The 19525-nt window shown below is 36.6% G+C and overlaps 1 protein-coding gene across 1 annotated transcript in view; it reads right to left on the bottom strand.

The window, feature by feature from the left end:
* The window catches only part of LOC136877477 (calpain-B), a 287052-nt gene that overhangs the window by 94093 nt on the left and 173434 nt on the right, over positions 1-19525 (bottom strand). Inside the window, exon 7 of the mRNA XM_067151555.2 lies at positions 6785-6963. Coding sequence (XP_067007656.2) covers positions 6785-6963 — 179 coding nt within the window. The remainder of the gene's footprint in view (positions 1-6784; positions 6964-19525) is intronic.

The following is a 19525-nucleotide window of genomic DNA, read 5'->3' as shown; positions in this document are numbered from 1 at the left end:
CTCTGTTCACTTTCGACCTCAGGTCTTAAAAAGTCCAAGAGTTGTTTCAGCCGAGCCTTTCTGGATTCCTCACCCTGTGTGTTAGCCTCTCGTTGATGTGAAGCTAGAGATCGTTGCCATAGAAGTTCTTCAGGCAAACAAGACTCCATGAGAGGAAAGAGCATTGCTTCACACCTATCCGTGGTAACCTTTAAAGTTTCCAGAGACCTAAAGTAACTTTCAAGCCGGTCATATAATGAGCATAAGGTCATGCCAGAGGATGGGTTACTAGCCTGCAATACGAACCTAAGCAACTCTCTAACATATACTTCAACTAGTACATCCTTTCTCCCAAAACGGGACTTTAATGCTTCAATAGACTTAGGGTAGTTCTTAGAAGTAGCGGGATAACTACTGACCACTTCTCTGGCACGAGACCCTTCAGTAGTGACTTGAATAAGATACTGGAACTTATCCAAAGGATCTAAACTGGTATCTTCATCAATTTTTCCAAACTGGGCCCAAAACTGTCACCAGTCCATCGGTTCACCACTGAATTTTTTAAGTTCTAGAAGTGGAAGCCTATACTTTCTTTGAGTAAATGAGACAACACTTGGGGCACTTTCACTAATAGTATTCTGCTGTTCTCTTTTTAACATAGCAGCTACCTTCATCTGCAGGCTATTAAATTTACAAATTATATCATCATACCTCCTTCTCTAGGTCATCCTCATCCATATCTTGCTCCAACATCAAATCGAATATCTGGTGGTCCAGTGCCCATAGTTCTTCATGTTTCTCCTTCAGTAAGTTAAAATTTGCTTCAATGACAACAGGATCTGTTTCTTCACTCTCTAAGTTGTTGACTATCTTATTGTAAATTTGCATATATGCACGTCGATGAACCACACAAACTTCTGTTACCTTATCCATTGCAATTTTAAGCCTTGTCCAGTTGCAGTCGCCAAATTGTGGGAAAAAACTACCTTTATTCTTGCTTCTAAACACTCTTTAACACTTACAATATCAATATGTATTTATTTTGATTTGGCAGCATACAATGATTTCGTAGTTTTCTTTGTGAAACAACAAAAGATCACAATCTACTCTCTTGAAATGCATTTCTTTGCTTATTTTAAAGACCTCGAAAACAAATCTAAGGAGTAACAAGAATCAAAGAGGTTACAATAACTGATCTCACACAACAAGGGGTATATCATCCAGTTCTTTTTCATTGTCACAGTTAAGCCTCTCTGGATGGTCTGGGAATAGTGAATCCACAATTTGTTTAATAGTTTGTGGATCCATACTCAGGGTTGAAAATGTCCCAAGTTTCTTCATTACAATCTTATAACCTAGTCCCCATGGATCATCTTCTACTTCTTTAGCCAATGCCCACCATTTATTGGCTTTACTCTTTATAACTGCGTTATGGAGTTCCTTCTTCGCTGACTTGTACTCCGCTGTGACAGATATTCTCTGGACTACCTCTCATCCTCTGAGCCCTGCATCGAAGTCGCGGACAATTCCTTCTCAGTTCAGCAATCTCTTTGGTCCACCAGTACGCTGGGCGCATGCTGTTTCACGGTCTCCTTCGGGACATTGAGACATTGCATGCTTGGTGGATTAGCTGCATGGTGAGTTCAATACATACACCAGCTGCTTCTTTCCCTCTACGACCAAAACATTTTTCTATTATGTTCTCCATTCCATTCTGTATTACATCAATAAACTTTCCCTTGTTGATACCGGCTATGTTCCACCGTGCTGGCCTGCGCAAGATGTTTCTTACTCGAGGAGATTCCTGGAGCAGTTGAAAGATGATAATATACTGATGATCACTCCCCATATAGTTCTTGATCACTTGCTATTCAGTAATCCTAAACGCGATATCCTCTGATGAGAAAGTTACATCCAGTATTGTTCCCTGGCATCCTGGCCATCGAAATGTTGGCACATTTCCAATGTTGTTGACCACCAAACCCATTCTGGCTGCCATCTCCATTATACACCGTCCTCTGGAGTCAGTTTGTGGCATGCCCCATTCCAACGCTTGAGCATTTAAATCACCACCGATCACTAGTCTGTTTTCCATTCCGCGTAATGCATCCTCAAGGCCATCAAGTTTCACCTGAAAGTTGGAAACAATTTATTTGGCATAAAATAACAGCTTACAATAGTGATTCCCCCAGTCTGCACCCAAACAAAACCATCTTTGCATCCATGCCCTGTTACTGAAACTTTTCCTAGATCTGGTATCCAAATTGCAGCTGTTCCAAGGTTATTCGCAAACCACTCTGCATGATCCCTCTCTTGATATGCTTTGCTAATAATAACAATGTCTGCTTCCATCCCATAAATCAGCTGTGTCATAAGGTCGTTAGCTGTTTGATTCCTATGCATGTTTGCTTGAAGGATTCACATCATTTACTGTGATTTTTGGCTTTTTCAAGAGCTTCACAAAATATTGTGCATGCACCCAATCCAGGAACATGATTTTGTTTAGCTTCATTGACACCCTTGTCTGTACAAAGCATGCATCGCGGATTATTCTTTTCACAGTCTACTGCCTTGTGACCAGATTCTCCACATTTAAAACAGAGCTTACTTCTGTCAGGGCCTATGCAGTTTCTTACAGGTGTCCATATGATAGGCATCGAAAGCAGTGAGGTAACATGGTTCTAGCACATACTCTGCAGTATAGCCATCCTATCTTATTTCTTCCTGATTCCAGCAGTTTCTGAGCATCCTCATCTTTTAGTTTCGAAGATGGCAAGTTTCTGTCCCCAGCTGTTTGGTTTTGTGACCGACATTTTCAGCTCTCCATGGGGATTACCGGTATCTTTTCTTACAGCTTCCTCCACATCTGCAGCGGTAGTGACGCCATCCGTTTCTCGAATCTCCAGTGTAGTTCAGGGGATTAAAGCCTTTACATCGCCATCTCGTCCGAGGGCATCTCTCAGAGATTTACTTAATATCTCCCTGTTTTCAATCTTTGTTGTTTTATTGAATTCAAGAAGAACAGCCCCAGCTCTTGTTTTGCGGACAGATCGGACGCCTGCTCCACTGTCTTCCGGCTTCACCCTGTTCCTGATATCTTTCAAAACATCAGCGAAAGTCTTACCGTTCATTGGTTTGATGATTACGGCTTCTGAACGACTCCTTGATTTAGGATGAGGTCTATTCCACTCTCACTGAATGCTGTACTTTCAAGATCGTTACTGGCCTGTTTAGTTGGAATATCTTCGTGCTTCCCATCCTCACTCTTCTTCTTGGATAGAAACGTTCCCCATTTTCCTTAGTCTTCCTCCAAGTCATTTGCCACTGGTGATGTCCTGGACAATTTCTTGTTCTTCGTGGTAGTTGATCCCTGCTTTCGTTCTTCTGTAGATTTCTTCCACGACATCCTGCATGTTGCTCCAGCCTCTAAAGCTTCTTCCAACTTCATGAGGCCATTTTTTATTTCAATTTTTAGATTCTTAAGAGGAATAGCCATGATGCTCTTCATCAATTTTTTTTTTTTTTTTTTTTTTTGCTAGGGGCTGTACGTCGCTCCGACACAGATAGGTCTTATGGCGATGATGGGATAGGAAAGGCCTAGGAGTTGGAAGGAAGCATCCATGGCCTTAATTAAGATACAGCCCCAGCATTTGCCTGGTGTGAAAATGGGAAACCATGGAAAATCATCTTCAGGGCTGCTGATAGTGGGATTCGAACCTACTATCTCCCGGATGCAAGCTCACAGCCGCGCGCCTCTACGCGTACGGCCAACTCGCCCGGTCTCTTCAACAATGATCTTGCAGTCTCGAGATGCACCTTTTCTTCATATTGATTCTCTGTTAGCTGCCGACTGATATCATCAATCAGATTTAGGTCAATACTCCTACCATTTTGGCCATTGTGGATGCTTTCCCTTGATACTCCAGGCAGCTCCACTGTATCATCCTGAATCTCTGCTTCTGCCATCATGCCAATGAGGAAGTCTAGTTGGCCGTGACTTGAACCGATGGAATGGTGTCCTGAGTGAGGGCTGGGAGCGTTTACACTAGAAAACGATCATCTATCCACTGCAGTGCTACTTCTACGTGATTTTGATCTTTGGCAAGATGGCTGCTTACAACAAGATTATTTCATCACAAACTTTTCAATATTTCACTCAATATTCTGATGTTCCAATTGTAAACAAACACATCTACCATGAAATGGAGCTTAAAATAACCATACAAACTTGTTTCGGTAAATACCTTCACAATATAAACCCGCTTAATTGAGCTATATTGTAGCTGCGAAGTTCACGTGTACTTTCATGTCCAACAACAATAATAATTAATAATAAAAATTGATTAAGAATTTAAGTATGAGAGAAAAAGTTATTTTGTTTTGAATTTCTGGAGATTCGGTTACATTTACATACTTTTTTTTCACATTTTTCTTAAAACTGTTTTGTTACATGTCCTGAAATTTTGCCATTTTAATATAGCAACCCACACACTATATAAAATACCAAGATATAATATTTAAAGAGCTAAATACATTAACCCAATTGCATCATTTGATGACCCTAGCTCGTCATAGTTATTCGTGGCATAAGAATCAAATGACGAGCTCTGCTCGCGGCAACGCACAGCTGTACATCAATCCATGTAGTTCAGTCACTAACCCACAGACGCCACTTGTATGCATTCTGAGCTGAAGTTTACACATGTGGCTTCATTTTTTTCTCTTTCACCAGGTTCTCACACACTTCCGGAACAAGAGATAAGAGAATCTTTTTTCATATAATTTCGCTCTTGCCAGTTGCCATCATGGCGTCAAGCAGATGTGCTGGTGGTTATGAAGAAGGAATACGGAAGCTAATAGATAGTGTTTTAGAGAGTGATATTGAAGGCAGTGATGTTTGTGACAACGAAATAGACCCTGAAGTACTTAGTTCGAGTACTAGCGATGCGTATAATAGTTCTGATGACACAGAAAGTGATGCAAATAACAACGGTGTGCCGAGTCTTTCGAAATGAGCTCGTACCTTGGCACAGACTAACTTGACTGACTGGAACTGGACAAAAAGTGACAATAAACCTGTTATGCATAAGTTTAGTGAATATAGTGGTGTTAGTGAAAACTTATTGAAAAAGGTTGAAACGCAGCCACTATCTGAACTCTCGGTTTTTTGTGTGAATACATGAACCCTTTGTTTGACAAAATATCCGTCAAGACAAATTCATATGCAGCAAAACAGTTGAGCAATCCTGACAGAAAAAAGTTGAAAGACGATGACAAATGGTTTGAGACTACACCGGACGAAATTAGGGCATATTTTGTGTTAGTTATACTAATGTCACAAATGCGAAAGTCAAGAATACAGTTATACTGGAGTAAAAACAGGTGTATAAACACTCCTATTTTTCATGAAACCATGAGCAGGGGAAGATTTTTACATTTTGTTGACGATGAACAAGTCGATAGTAGTGACAAACTAAGAAAGATTAGGCCTATAATACAACATTTCTCCTCCAAATTTTCATAATTATATTTACCTTCACAAGACTTTTGCTCTAGATGAAAATCTAATGAAATTCAGAGGCCGCCTTTCATATGTCCAGTGTAATAGGTCTAAACGTTCTAGGTTTGGAATAAAAATGTACAAAATTTGTGAATCAAGTTCTGGCTACTGTCTGTCTTTCAAAATTTATGTAGGTGATGATGTAACAGATCCAAGTCTGCCAGCAAGTACAAATGTTGTGCTCAACATGTGTGAACCCTTGTTAGGCCAAGGACATACATTGTTTTTAGATAACTGGTACTCTTCCCCAGATTTATTCAAAAGGCTACACGACAAGCAGATGAATGTAATTGGAACTGTTAGACAGAACCGAAAAGACATGCCTCGTGATATCAGTAAGACGAAACTAAAACGTGGAGAGTATGAGACGTGGGCTGCCAACAGTATGTTGTGTGTGAAGTGGAAAGATAACAAGGATGTTTGCTTTCTCAGCACTAAACACAAATCAGCTGACATGACAGGGACAGGCAAACTCAGACGAAAGAGAGGACAAACCCTGAGGGAAGAAGTGATAAAGCCCAAGTGTGGCCTTGAATATCAGAAGAGGATGGGTGGTGTTGACCTTCATGATCAGGTTACAGCTCTTTTCCCTGTCATGCGACGCACAGTGAAAGGGTAAAGGAAAATATTCTCTTACTTCCTAGATATGTGTATTTTCAATTCCTTCACTATGTATCACAAGATTGCTACTAACAGAAAGACGAGCTACATGGACTTCTGAACTAGCATTGCACAGCAGCTACTAGAGACTGTTCAGTTACCGGAGTACTCGGTTCAAGGTCGACCTTCAGCGAGCACCACCCCAACCAGATTACAAGCTAAATCATGGGCCCACTTTCCCATGCGTATTCCCCCTACAGAGAAGAAATCAAAAGTCACAAGAAGGTGTGTTGTGTGCTACAGCCGAGGTAAAAGAAGCGAAAGTTGCTGGCAGTGCAAAAAGTGTGGCGTAGCTCTTCACTTAGAGGAATGTTTTGAGGTGTACCACACCCAGCAGACGTACTAAAATAGCGGCATTGGTAAGTTTATTACTTCGTTATCATGCATGCAAATTTTCAGAAAGGAATATATACTGGTTGGTTTTGTATGATTTTCTAAATAATAGTGTGATGACGACGGTCGTAGAGCATTATTTAAATGTGATTTTTTAGTGAACTCCTATGGTATTTAAATGTGAGGCGAATGGGTTAAGTGGGTTTACATTCTTATTTTTGATACTTTAAAACAAATTATGGTTGAACGTACGTATCACTCCAGGGTCCATTCCATTCCACTTTGTTTCCCCAGGGATTTCTTAATCTAATGAGGTGCACTTTTCCAGTACTTCCATTTGTGTCGTTAAAACTTTTAACCATTGTGATGCTGTATGCATGTCCTTTCACCAGCCCTTCGGGAGTCATAGCTTCAACAATGTGTGGATCTGCCTGAAAAAGTATGAAAAACAAAATGTATTAACACATAAAATGTGTAGACATATCCTCATTTATAATTTAACTAAATTATGTGTTTCGGGTGGGTTTTGATGTTTTGATGTTTGCCCAGTAGGTAATTGCGCATCCTCTGGCTGTATCATTTCCTCCTCTCCTTTGTCCAGAGGGTACTTGTCTTCCTTCTTGGTTGTTTGTCTTGGAAGCTCATTTGTTTAAGGATCCTCCAGAAAGATGTCCAGTCTTTTAATTCTCTTTCTGTGCATCCCATTTCCTGCAGATCTTTGTTTCCTTCCATTAACCATGACACTTGGTCTTCTAATTGTGGCTACTACTATGTGTGAGTCTGCGGTATCTCTAGCAGAAAGTTGATTAAGGTGCTAAGAAAAATGTGGTATTCTGTGTAAGAAATGTGGTACCATGTTCATTGTGCTAATATTGTAAATAGGACCAATATCCAAGTAAGTGAGTGGCTGTGTCCTCAATGTAAACAAACTGATACACTTGGCAAAGCAAGACAAGAAGAAAGGGACAATTACAAGACAATATTTAAAATTTTAGGTGTTCTACAAGAAGATTTAGCTACTCTGAAAACTGAAAATGAATGCTTGAAAGACAGAATCAAGAACCTGGAAAACAGAGATAAACATGGATGGTGAGGAAGAAATGCCTTAGACTCAGATGGTGAACTGACATTTTAGGCCTAATGATAAACAGATGAGAGAAAAGAGGAACACTTCAAAATCAGATATAAACTCTTGTCAGTTTCAAAATAAGTTCCATTTACTGCAACAAGATCCAGATGACCCAACTGTAAGTGCTCCAAACAATAAGTTAAAATGCATTTGAGAAAACCCGCAGAAGAATAAAACTAATTTACGAACAAGATCGCCGAAAACCCATCTGTATGCGGACAGTCAGGGACGAGGGATGGCAGAAAACATTAGTAAAATTGCATGCTGAAACATAAGACATTCTAAGTATGCCAATTGTTAACATTATTAGAAATAATTTGCAGGATAAATTTAATATCAGTAAACCTATACCATTGAAGTGGCATACACAGGGAAACTTGCAGGAAATCAAGATTTAAGCACAAGGATCCAGGTTCAAAAGGGAGTCACAAATTATGAGGTAAATGTAACATTAGGAAACAGTACAGATCTTAATACCAGACAAAAGCTTTCAGTGGACCAATCTCCATGAACAGTTAAGATTGCTAGAAAACATTATTAAATAAATACAGAACTTATTGTTTTCCATGTCAACTTACAATCCATCAGAAATAAGCTAAGTGAAATAGAAATATTCCTGAATTCATTCTCTGTTGATTTTCTGTGTGTAAATTAACATTGGCTTGTAAAGGAAAAAGTCAACTTTTATATTCCTCCAGGATACGAGGTCATCATCATCATCATCTCCTTCCAGCAAGCCAGGTAGGAACCAGGATATGAGGTAAATACACATTTCTGTAGAAGTAGAATTTTAAATGGGGGAGTTGATATATATACAAAAATAAATACCAACATGAAATACATGTTTTCAATTTATATCAGTTCTATGTAGAAAAACTATTTGAAGGAGCTGGGGTGATATTTACTCATATTAAACTGATAATAATTCTCTATATCAAACACCTGATTCTGACATTAACATCTTTATGAACTAATGGGATAATTTGATTGAGTGCTTGGAAAGATATTGGATATATAAAATCTATTACATTAGAGACATTTTGTCTGATCACTGTTGTTAAAATTCAAAAATGTCCTGGAAACATGGTAACCACAGACAATTTAAACACTTTAGGATGTTGGGAGATAATCATATTTTTAAGATGGGAAGTGAATTGCTGTACATCAATTTTGAAAACATGATATCAAACTCCAGTAACTTTTCAGAAGCAACTGAATTTTTTTTTTTTGCAGTGTTAGGGTCCTCTATGAAAGTATGTTGTCCTAGAACAACAAAGATAATAATATTATTGACACATCAGGTAAATATTAAGGTAAACAGAAAGGCCTTGCAACTATTAGGAAACTAATGATAATCTTCAGATATAAAGAAAGTGATGTCTTTATTAAAAAGTGTTATCATGAAGAAATCAAAGAAACAAAAAAGCAGCTAATTATTATTTTATTGACAACTCAAAAAAATGTAAGGCAGCTTGGTTAGTTATAAAATTTATATCATCTAATCATGAAATTGTTAGGAAGATCAGTGCCAATAGAACTTAACGTATTGAATGAGTATTTTGTAAATAGTGTTAAATATATGAACCACAGTAATGGCTCTCAAGATAATGAAACAATGTTCAATAGCATGTTAACAAATAATGGAATTCCTGAAACTTACTGTACAGACCTCCACTTAGGTGGCAAGAGATAAAACCTGAAAAAGTCTTTAAAATAGTATCAGAATTAAATTCCTCAAATTGTGAAAATGATTATGGCTCAAAGTAACTATATTCTGAAACAAATTATTGACATAATATTAGTTCCTTTAATTCAGCTGATCAACTGACTGTAGGAATTTTTCCAGATTGTTTGAAATTTGCAGTTACAATACCTGTCTTTAGGAATAGCAATAGGCTGGAACCAGGCAACTATTGACCCATTTCAATTGTTCCAATTATATCTAAAATAACAGAGCATTGTATAAAGGAGCAGTTATCACCATACTTTGAAAAGTACAATTTATTACATACCATACAGTTTGGTTTCAGAACTGGTAAATCCACCATTAAAGCTGTAGAAACTGTTGTGACTGAGGTAATACAGGGTTTTGAGTCTCACCACATAATATGTGCTAAATTATTAGACCTCAGTAATGCTCTTGATTCTGCACCACATGATATACTATTAAGAAAGCTCGACTATTATGGTGTTAAAGATGCAGAGTTATTGTTAATCACATCGTATCTTAACGATAGACATCAAATTGTACAAGTTGAAAACCAAAAAATCTGCAGCACTCAATGTAGAAACAGGCCTAGATCAGGGTTCTGTTATAGGACCTTTTTTCTTCCTCGTGTATATAAATGATATTGTAATTCATTTACCTTGCAGTTCAGTACTCTACGCAGATGATATCACTATCATAACAAGTGGTAAGGACTTAACGGTAGAACGGCCAAAACAGTCATTTTGATCATTACCCAATTTCAAGGTAATTCCAAGCTTATATGTTTTTACTCAAAAGGTTGTGATTTTGTGACTTTTAATCTTTTAGGGTTATGCACATTCACACAAAAAATGATATCAGTAGATGATAACGGAACACCAAAATTGTCCGTTATACCTAGGAAGGTCATAAGCAGTCATTTTGACCACTTCACTTCCTTGATAGGGAGAGCTTATTTCTGCTCACTGCTTGCTTCCTGTGATACATTTACAAGTGGTGCTGTAGGAGCGCATGTTGTAACTAAATATAATCCTCTAGCAATGATCGCGAATGGAAGAGTTAGTGCCTATCTCTTGTGTAGTATAGGGCATAATAATGGCTCAGCAGCAAAAATTTACCCCTGTTCAATTATTAACAGAACTTGAAAAGCTATGAGAAGATGAATCAGGTGCTGAAGATACATTATCACAAATAAACACAATGAGTGACAATGAGGATTTTATACTTCAACAGTGTGGTCAGATAATGATAGTGATTCGGCTCATGAAAATATGTACACAGTGGACTTTATTTCTACAATAGGTGCAGTTACTCCTTCAACTAACTGTGATCAATTTTCCAGCAGAGGACGATCCCTCAGCAATAGTCAACGTGTTCGAAGAGGAAGGGGTTGAGTTGGGAGATCTGATGAACTGCTATACCTCCTTCATTTGCACAAGGGCATCAGTTAGGTGGTACGGATGGAACAAATTTGGACTGTTATCAACAGTAGTGGAAAAACCAGGAGCAAATATCACAGCTATGAAGAACTCTTCTCCAGCAAAGCTCAGTACAGGTTCATGCAGTACAAGGCCAATAAGCCAGATAAATTTGGCATAAAATTGGCATAAAATTCTGGCTCTTCGTAGATGTTGATTCTAAGTATGAATTGGGTTTCCTTATCGTGGAAAAGATGAATGAGCCAACAAGTCACCGGCTCAAAATGTTGTAATGAAACTTATCGATTCATACCTCATAAAAGGACATAACGTGACCACTGATAACTTCTTTACATCGTTAAAGTTGGCCAAGAGACTGAAAGAGAAGAAAACTAGTATTGTTGGAACAGTCAATCAAGTGAGTAAGGAAATCCTGGAGTCAATAAAAGTATCACGCATGGATCTGTACGAGACTGTCATACTTCATAAGGAAGATCACACTACTCTCGCAGTATATCACAGAAAAGTGAACAAGAATGTGCTTCTGCTAAACACTCTACACCCAAGCATTCAAGTCAGTGAATAAAAACAAGAAGCTCCCTAGTAGTGGATGTAGTTGATCAAGTGGCGCACATATACACCAACAGGACTGGATGCCGAAGGTATTTTACAATGTACTTGATCCAGCAGCAATAAATTCATGGACAGTCGACAAGAAAATTATAGGACAGAGAATCTATAATCTTCATTTCCGTATTGACAATTGCACAATTAAAAATAGGAGAGGGTTTCCACCAATCAATACTTATTTATTGTATATATTAAACTACAGGACCGGTTTCGACCTCATATTCAAGGTCATCTTCAGCTGAACCATACATACATATTGATATAATGAAGCTTTGATTAAGATTGTGGTGTTAAAGGAATGCCATATGATGATGATGTACATTCAGTCACATACAAATGGGGCACGTCTTAGCGTGAACTGGTGTATATGTCATTCTGTACAATATTGCAACTGTATGTCTAAAATGTTGAAGGTCTTAAAACTAGTTTATAAAACACATCTTTACCTAAACTAACTTATATATATGTACAAGATAAAAACAATATATAAAAACACTTCATGCATATGAACATTCGTTCTTGCTTGGTGGTCAATACATTGACTAACTTCCGTATTTAAGTCTTATTCACAGTTGTACACTTCAGCTGCTATTCTTGGAGTTTGTAAAATTGCATGGATAAAAGTTTTGTCTTCCTGTGCGTATGTGAGATAAAACACTTTCAATTTTAAAAAAAGGTGCCAAATGTATGGATGAAATTCAAGTAATATATGTTCAGCTCTGCTGTGTGTGTTGCTCTTTTATTAGAACCAATTCATGTTGTCTTTTGGCATCCGTAAATTTGGATGACATTGGTTTCAAAGTAGTGGCTCTTTTCCCATTTGTAGCTGTGCAATGATGTTATGTTTATCTGTGAAAGATAAGATTGAGTTATAAGTGATATTGTGTTGGAGGAATGTCTAAGGGTTATGTGTGTGAATTGGAATATGTACTTACTGTTGTTGGTGTAGCTGAGTTGTATTTGACATGCGAGCTTGTAGTGTACTACTTCGTGTTCTTCTTGGGCTTATACTAGCTGCTGTGAGGGGAAGGGAAGGAGGGGTAGGGAGAGATGTTGTTGTGGGGGTAGGGATGGAGGTGGGTGTGTTGTTTGGTGTTTTTCTGTTGCGTGTTGCGTTCTGTTTATCGATTAACTTAAGGTAAGGGTTTTTTAGGGCGGGGATAACTGTATTGAAGATGATGTTAGTTTTTTCTGTGATTTCATTTATATTGTAATTTGGATTGGTGTACTGGTCTAGAGTGATGTAAAATTCTTCTGTTATGTTGAGCAGGGGGCCTTTGGGGTTTATGTTTAGGATTTGCATATCGTTATCGATGTTTGTAAAACTGTGTTTATAGTCTGCGACATGTTGTCCTATTGAGGAAAAATGATTGTGTTTCACTGCGTTTATGTGTTCGTTATATCGGGTTAGGAAGTTTCTACCGGTACGTCCGATATAGCTGGTCTCGCAGTTATTACATTTGATACGGTATACCCCTGAGTGGTTGTATTTGTTGTTGCTGTTGATTGTCCTAACATTGTGTATGATGTTGGTACTATTGTGTGTAGTTCTGAATGCTATTCTTAGGTTATGTTTTTAAAAAATATTAGTTATGGGGTATATGTGTGCATTATTGAAAGTGAACAGTGCATAATCTTTCTTGGGTTCGTTTACTTTTGTTAGTTTGGTTTTGGGTTGGGATTTTATTTTGTGAATGATTTTGTTAACCATTTCTTTCTTGAATCCATTGTTTTTAGCTATGTCATGAATTAATTGTAATTCTTTGTTTAGATCTTCTTTTATTAACGGTATATTGAATGCTCTGTGTATCATGCTATAGTAGGCTGCTCTTTTGTGTATGTTGGGGTGAACGGAATCCATTTTAATTGTATTTGAGGTATGCGTGGGTTTTCTGTATATTCTGTAAGAAAGGTGGTCATCATGTCTAGTTGTCGTTATGTCCAGGTAGTTCAGTTTGTGATTGTTTTTGGATTCCATGGTAAATTTTATATGGGAATCTATTGTATTGAGTTTATCTAATATATCAGTTTCATTTGTGGACCTATTGTCGAGGATGATAAAGATATCATCAACAAATCTACACCAAAAAAATATATGGTCTATTTTGTTGATGAATGTGTGCTCTAAATAGTCTATGTAAATTTCGGCAATTATACCAGAAGCGGGAGATCCCATTGGTAAACCCTGTTGCTGATAGATAGTATCATGGAATTTAAAGTAGTTGTTACTAATGGCAAAATTAAGTAATTTAATGAACACTTCTATTTCCAAAGTGCTTAGATTGCTATGACTTTTTAGGTTAGATTCAATGACTTCTATTGTTTGTTTTGTGGGAATGTTCGGGTACATGTTTATTATGTCAAATGATGCGAGTTTGTGATATGGTTCAATCTTTAATCCTTTTGTCCTATTACAAAATTCTATTGAGTTCCGTACTGTTTTATTAGCTAAGAATACGTTGTGCTTTTTGAGAAATCGTTGAATAAATTGCGAAAGTTTATAGGTTGGGCTTGCTCTGTAGTTAATAATAGGTCTCATTGGAATATGTTCTTTGTGTATTTTGGGATAAGCTTTAGCAGTAGGTATTTGAGGATTCATTGCTATAAGTTTAGAGGATTCTACTTCTGTTCAAAGAAAGTGTGTGTTTTTTAATAAGGTTTTGAGGTTCCTTTGTATGTTATTGGTCGGGTCTTTACGTTTGAAGAGGAAAGTGTTATCTTGAAAACATTCTTTGGTTTTCAATATGTATTGGTTTTTGTCGATAATAACTGTGGTATTGCCCTTATCGGCTTTCGTTATTAGTAGATTATTCTGTTTTATCTTATCTTTGAGTTTGTTTATGTGTACTTTATTGGTTGATTTATTATTTTGGGAGTTACTGTGAATTTTGTCAATATATTGTGGGAGCCTTTTTTTAATATCATATCTGACTTCGTCTCGTAGCTCATGTGGGATTTTCTGTATGGCGTTTTCTATTTCGGTGATAGTAGTTGTAATGTTCTGGAAAGTTGATGTGTTACCATAATTGTGCTTGGGTCCCTTGCTCAAGATAACAGTTTCCATTTCGTTGAAAGACGTATTTGTGAGATTTTTTACGGGTGGGTGGAATTTGTGTTCAGTGATTTCATTGGGAAAGGTAGGAGAGTTCGTGTTCGGAGTTTCGGTTTTTGGGATTGGTTTGGATGGTTGTTTAAGTGCTTCTAACTTCTTATTTAGTGTATTCTGTTTTTTGGTGGCTAAGTTCCTGATTTTTTCTGTCGTGATCTGCTGAAAATCATCCCAATAGCTATGTGGTAACTCGTTAGATGCCTTTAAATGTATTCGGTATAGTTCGTTGTTAAGATGTTGTTTTTTACGGTATAAAAACCTTATATCTTCTTTCAGCCAGATTTTGTTTGTTCTTTTTTGCGTATTATGAGTTTGTTTAGTGTGCCTGTGTTTACTGTTATATTTTCTCAGGAATTTAGGTGTTAGATGCTAAGGCATCAAACGAGTTACCACATAGCTATTGGGATGATTTTCAGCAGATCACGACAGAAAAAATCAGGAACTTAGCCACCAAAAAACAGAATACACTAAATAAGAAGTTAGAAGCACTTAAACAACCATCCAAACCAATCCCAAAAACCGAAACTCCGAACACGAACTCTCCTACCTTTCCTAATGAAATCACTGAACACAAATTCCACCCACCCGTAAAAAATCTCACAAATACGTCTTTCAACGAAATGGAAACTGTTATCTTGAGCAAGGGACCCAAGCACAATTGGGGTAACACATCAACTTTCCAGAACATTACAACTACTATCACCGAAATAGAAAACGCCATACAGAAAATCCCACATGAGCTACGAGACGAAGTCAGATATGATATTAAAAAAAGGCTCCCACAATATATTGACAAAATTCACAGTAACTCCCAAAATAATAAATCAACCAATAAAGTACACATAAACAAACTCAAAGATAAGATAAAACAGAATAATCTACTAATAACGAAAGCCGATAAGGGCAATACCACAGTTATTATCGACAAAGACCAATACATATTGAAAACCAAAGAATGTTTTCAAGATAACACTTTTCTCATTAAACGTAAAGACCCGACCAATAACATACAAAGGAACCTCAAAACCTTATTAAAAAACACACACTTTCTTTTAACAGAAGTAGAATCCTCTAAACTTATAGCAATGAATCCTCAAATACCTACTGCTAAAGCTTATCCCAAAATACACAAAGAACATATTCCAATGAGACCTATTATTAACTACAGAGCAAGCCCAACCTATAAACTTTCGCAATTTATTCAACGATTTCTCAAAAAGCACAACGTATTCTTAGCTAATAAAACAGTACGGAACTCAATAGAATTTTGTAATAGGACAAAAGGATTAAAGATTGAACCATATCACAAACTCGCATCATTTGACATAATAAACATGTACCCGAACATTCCCACAAAACGAACAATAGAAATCATTGAATCTAACCTAAAAAGTCATAGCAATCTAAGCACTTTGGAAATAGAAGTGTTCATTAAATTACTTGATTTTGCCATTAGTAACAACTACTTTAAATTCCATGATACTATCTATCAGCAACAGGGTTTACCAATGGGATCTCCCGCTTCTGGTATAATTGCCGAAATTTACATAGACTATTTAGAGCACACATTCATCAACAAAATAGACCATATATTTTTTTGGTGTAGATTTGTTGATGATATCTTTATCATCCTCGACAATAGGTCCACAAATGAAACTGATATATTAGATAAACTCAATACAATAGATTCCCATATAAAATTTACCATGGAATCCAAAAACAATCACAAACTGAACTACCTGGACATAACGACAACTAGACATGATGACCACCTTTCTTACAGAATATACAGAAAACCCACGCATACCTCAAATACAATTAAAATGGATTCCGTTCACCCCAACATACACAAAAGAGCAGCCTACTATAGCATGATACACAGAGCATTCAATATACCGTTAATAAAAGAAGATCTAAACAAAGAATTACAATTAATTCATGACATAGCTAAAAACAATGGATTCAAGAAAGAAATGGTTAACAAAATCATTCACAAAATAAAATCCCAACCCAAAACCAAACTAACAAAAGTAAATGAACCCAAGAAAGATTATGCACTGTTCACTTTCAATAATGCACACATATACCCCATAACTAATATTTTTTAAAAACATAACCTAAGAATAGCATTCAGAACTACACACAATAGTACCAACATCATACACAATGTTAGGACAATCAACAGCAACAACAAATACAACCACTCAGGGGTATACCGTATCAAATGTAATAACTGCGAGACCAGCTATATCGGACGTACCGGTAGAAACTTCCTAACCCGATATAACGAACACATAAACGCAGTGAAACACAATCATTTTTCCTCAATAGGACAACATGTCGCAGACTATAAACACAGTTTTACAAACATCGATAACGATATGCAAATCCTAAACATAAACCCCAAAGGCCCCCTGCTCAACATAACAGAAGAATTTTACATCACTCTAGATCAGTACACCAATCCAAATTACAATATAAATGAAATCACAGAAAAAACTAACATCATCTTCAATACAGTTATCCCCGCCCTAAAAAACCCTTACCTTAAGTTAATCGATAAACAGAACGCAACACGCAACAGAAAAACACCAAACAACACACCCACCTCCATCCCTACCCCCACAACAACATCTCTCCCTACCCCTCCTTCCCTTCCCCTCACAGCAGCTAGTATAAGCCCAAGAAGAACACGAAGTAGTACACTACAAGCTCGCATGTCAAATACAACTCAGCTACACCAACAACAGTAAGTACATATTCCAATTCACACACATAACCCTTAGACATTCCTCCAACACAATATCACTTATAACTCAATCTTATCTTTCACAGATAAACATAACATCATTGCACAGCTACAAATGGGAAAAGAGCCACTACTTTGAAACCAATGTCATCCAAATTTACGGATGCCAAAAGACAACATGAATTGGTTCTAATAAAAGAGCAACACACACAGCAGAGCTGAACATATTTTACTTGAATTTCATCCATACATTTGGCACCTTTTTTAAAAATTCAAAGTGTTTTATCTCACATACGCACAGGAAGACAAAACTTTTATCCATGCAATTTTATAAACTCCAAGAATAGCAGCTGAAGTGTACAACTGTGAATAAGACTTAAATACGGAAGTTAGTCAATGTATTGACCACCAAGCAAGAACGAATGTTCATATGCATGAAGTGTTTTTATATATTGTTTTTATCTTGTACATATATATAAGTTAGTTTAGGTAAAGACGTGTTTTATAAACTAGTTTTAAGACCTTCAACATTTTAGACATACAGTTGCAATATTGTACAGAATGACATATACGCCAGTTCACGCTAAGACGTGCCCCATTTGTATGTGACTGAATGTACATCATCATCATATGGCATTCCTTTAACACCACAATCTTAATCAAAGCTTCATTATATCAATATGTATGTATGGTTCAGCTGAAGATGACCTTGAATATGAGGTCGAAACCGGTCCTGTAGTTTAATATATACAATAAATAAGTATTGATTGGTGGAAACCCTCTCCTATTTTTAATTATGATTATATTCTTCAAGTAATACAAGAACTAAGATCTGATTTTGTGAAGACAAGATCCTGGTTGATTAAACTCCCTACACTTCAGCCTGAGCCTCAGCCTCAGGTCTAATGTGCCAGTTATAAAGTATGACAATGTCAAGTGAACTCCAATTGTAAACAGAAGAAAACTTCTGACACTTGATCTTCATGCAACAAAGCAGTCTGCGAAAAATGATTGCGTAAGGTAATCACTTGCATAAATTGCTTATCAAGTACTTGAATAGGTATGTAAACAAATAGAGACTTATGTTTATCATCTCATTAGTTTTCACAAAGACATTCAATAGCAAGTCTGCCAAAATATTTCTTTCTGACCTATTAGAAGTGAAAGAAAATTAACAATTATTAATATTTAACACAATGGATTGATCTGTATACAATACATTCCAATGGTTAACTATGTCATTTTAAAATTATTGAACATTCATATGTTTACCAGACCCTGGATGGTAGATATATATCAGTAAGCATCAGCGGTCAAAAATGATCACCTGCGGCCTTTATGGGTATACGGAAAGTTTGCCATTCTGGTGTTAACAAACGTGGGAGATAAAAGGTTAGAGATGCTACAAAAATCATCCAATTGGTTGCAGACTAATACACTATTTTTTAAATAGTAACAAGACAGAGGTTATTTATTTTTCCTTAATTAAATCAAGTATAACATATTGTCTCCAAATCAGTTTGGTTCTAGACCAAAAATTAGTGCTCAAGATGCAATATTCTCCTTAACCGATTATTTGTATAAAATCATTGATAGCTCCAAAAGGACTTTTTCTATATTTTTGGATTTAACAAAAGCATTTGATACTGTAGACCACAATATACTCCTTAGAAAACTTGAAAAGTAGGCAATCGTGGAATTCTTCAAAATCTAATTGAAAGCTTTCTCTCTAACAGAATACAAAAGGTAAGAATCAAAGATACTCTAAGTAAAAGTACTCAAGTAAAAATCGGAGTACTCCAAGGAACAGTGTTAGGACCAATTCTTTTTCTGTTATATATCAATGATCTGTGTGAGCCAAACTGAAATGCAAAAATAAACTCATATGCTGATGACATGGTAGTCACAGTCACAGGTGAAACTTGGGAGGACACCTTCAAAAGAGCTCAAGAAACCCTAGTCATAGTTCAGAAATGGGTGAACAACCATCTACTTACTTTAAATTAAAATAAAACTAAATTCCTCTGCTTCTCACATAATAAAACAATGCAACCCTCAGACAACCTAACACTAAAACTCCACACACCAAATTGCAAAAATACTGAAAGCTGCAACTGTTATACTTTACAGAAATCAATAAATGTTTCATACCTAGGGATAATTATAGATAGTTATCTGAAATGGAATTTTGATGCATCAAATTTGATCAATAAACTTCAGAAACTTATTTATATATTTTACAGAATTAGA

Source organism: Anabrus simplex, chromosome 7, assembly GCF_040414725.1.
Source record: "Anabrus simplex isolate iqAnaSimp1 chromosome 7, ASM4041472v1, whole genome shotgun sequence".
Classification (NCBI taxonomy): Eukaryota; Metazoa; Arthropoda; class Insecta; order Orthoptera; family Tettigoniidae; genus Anabrus; species Anabrus simplex.
This window is presented reverse-complemented; position numbering and strand designations above follow the sequence as displayed.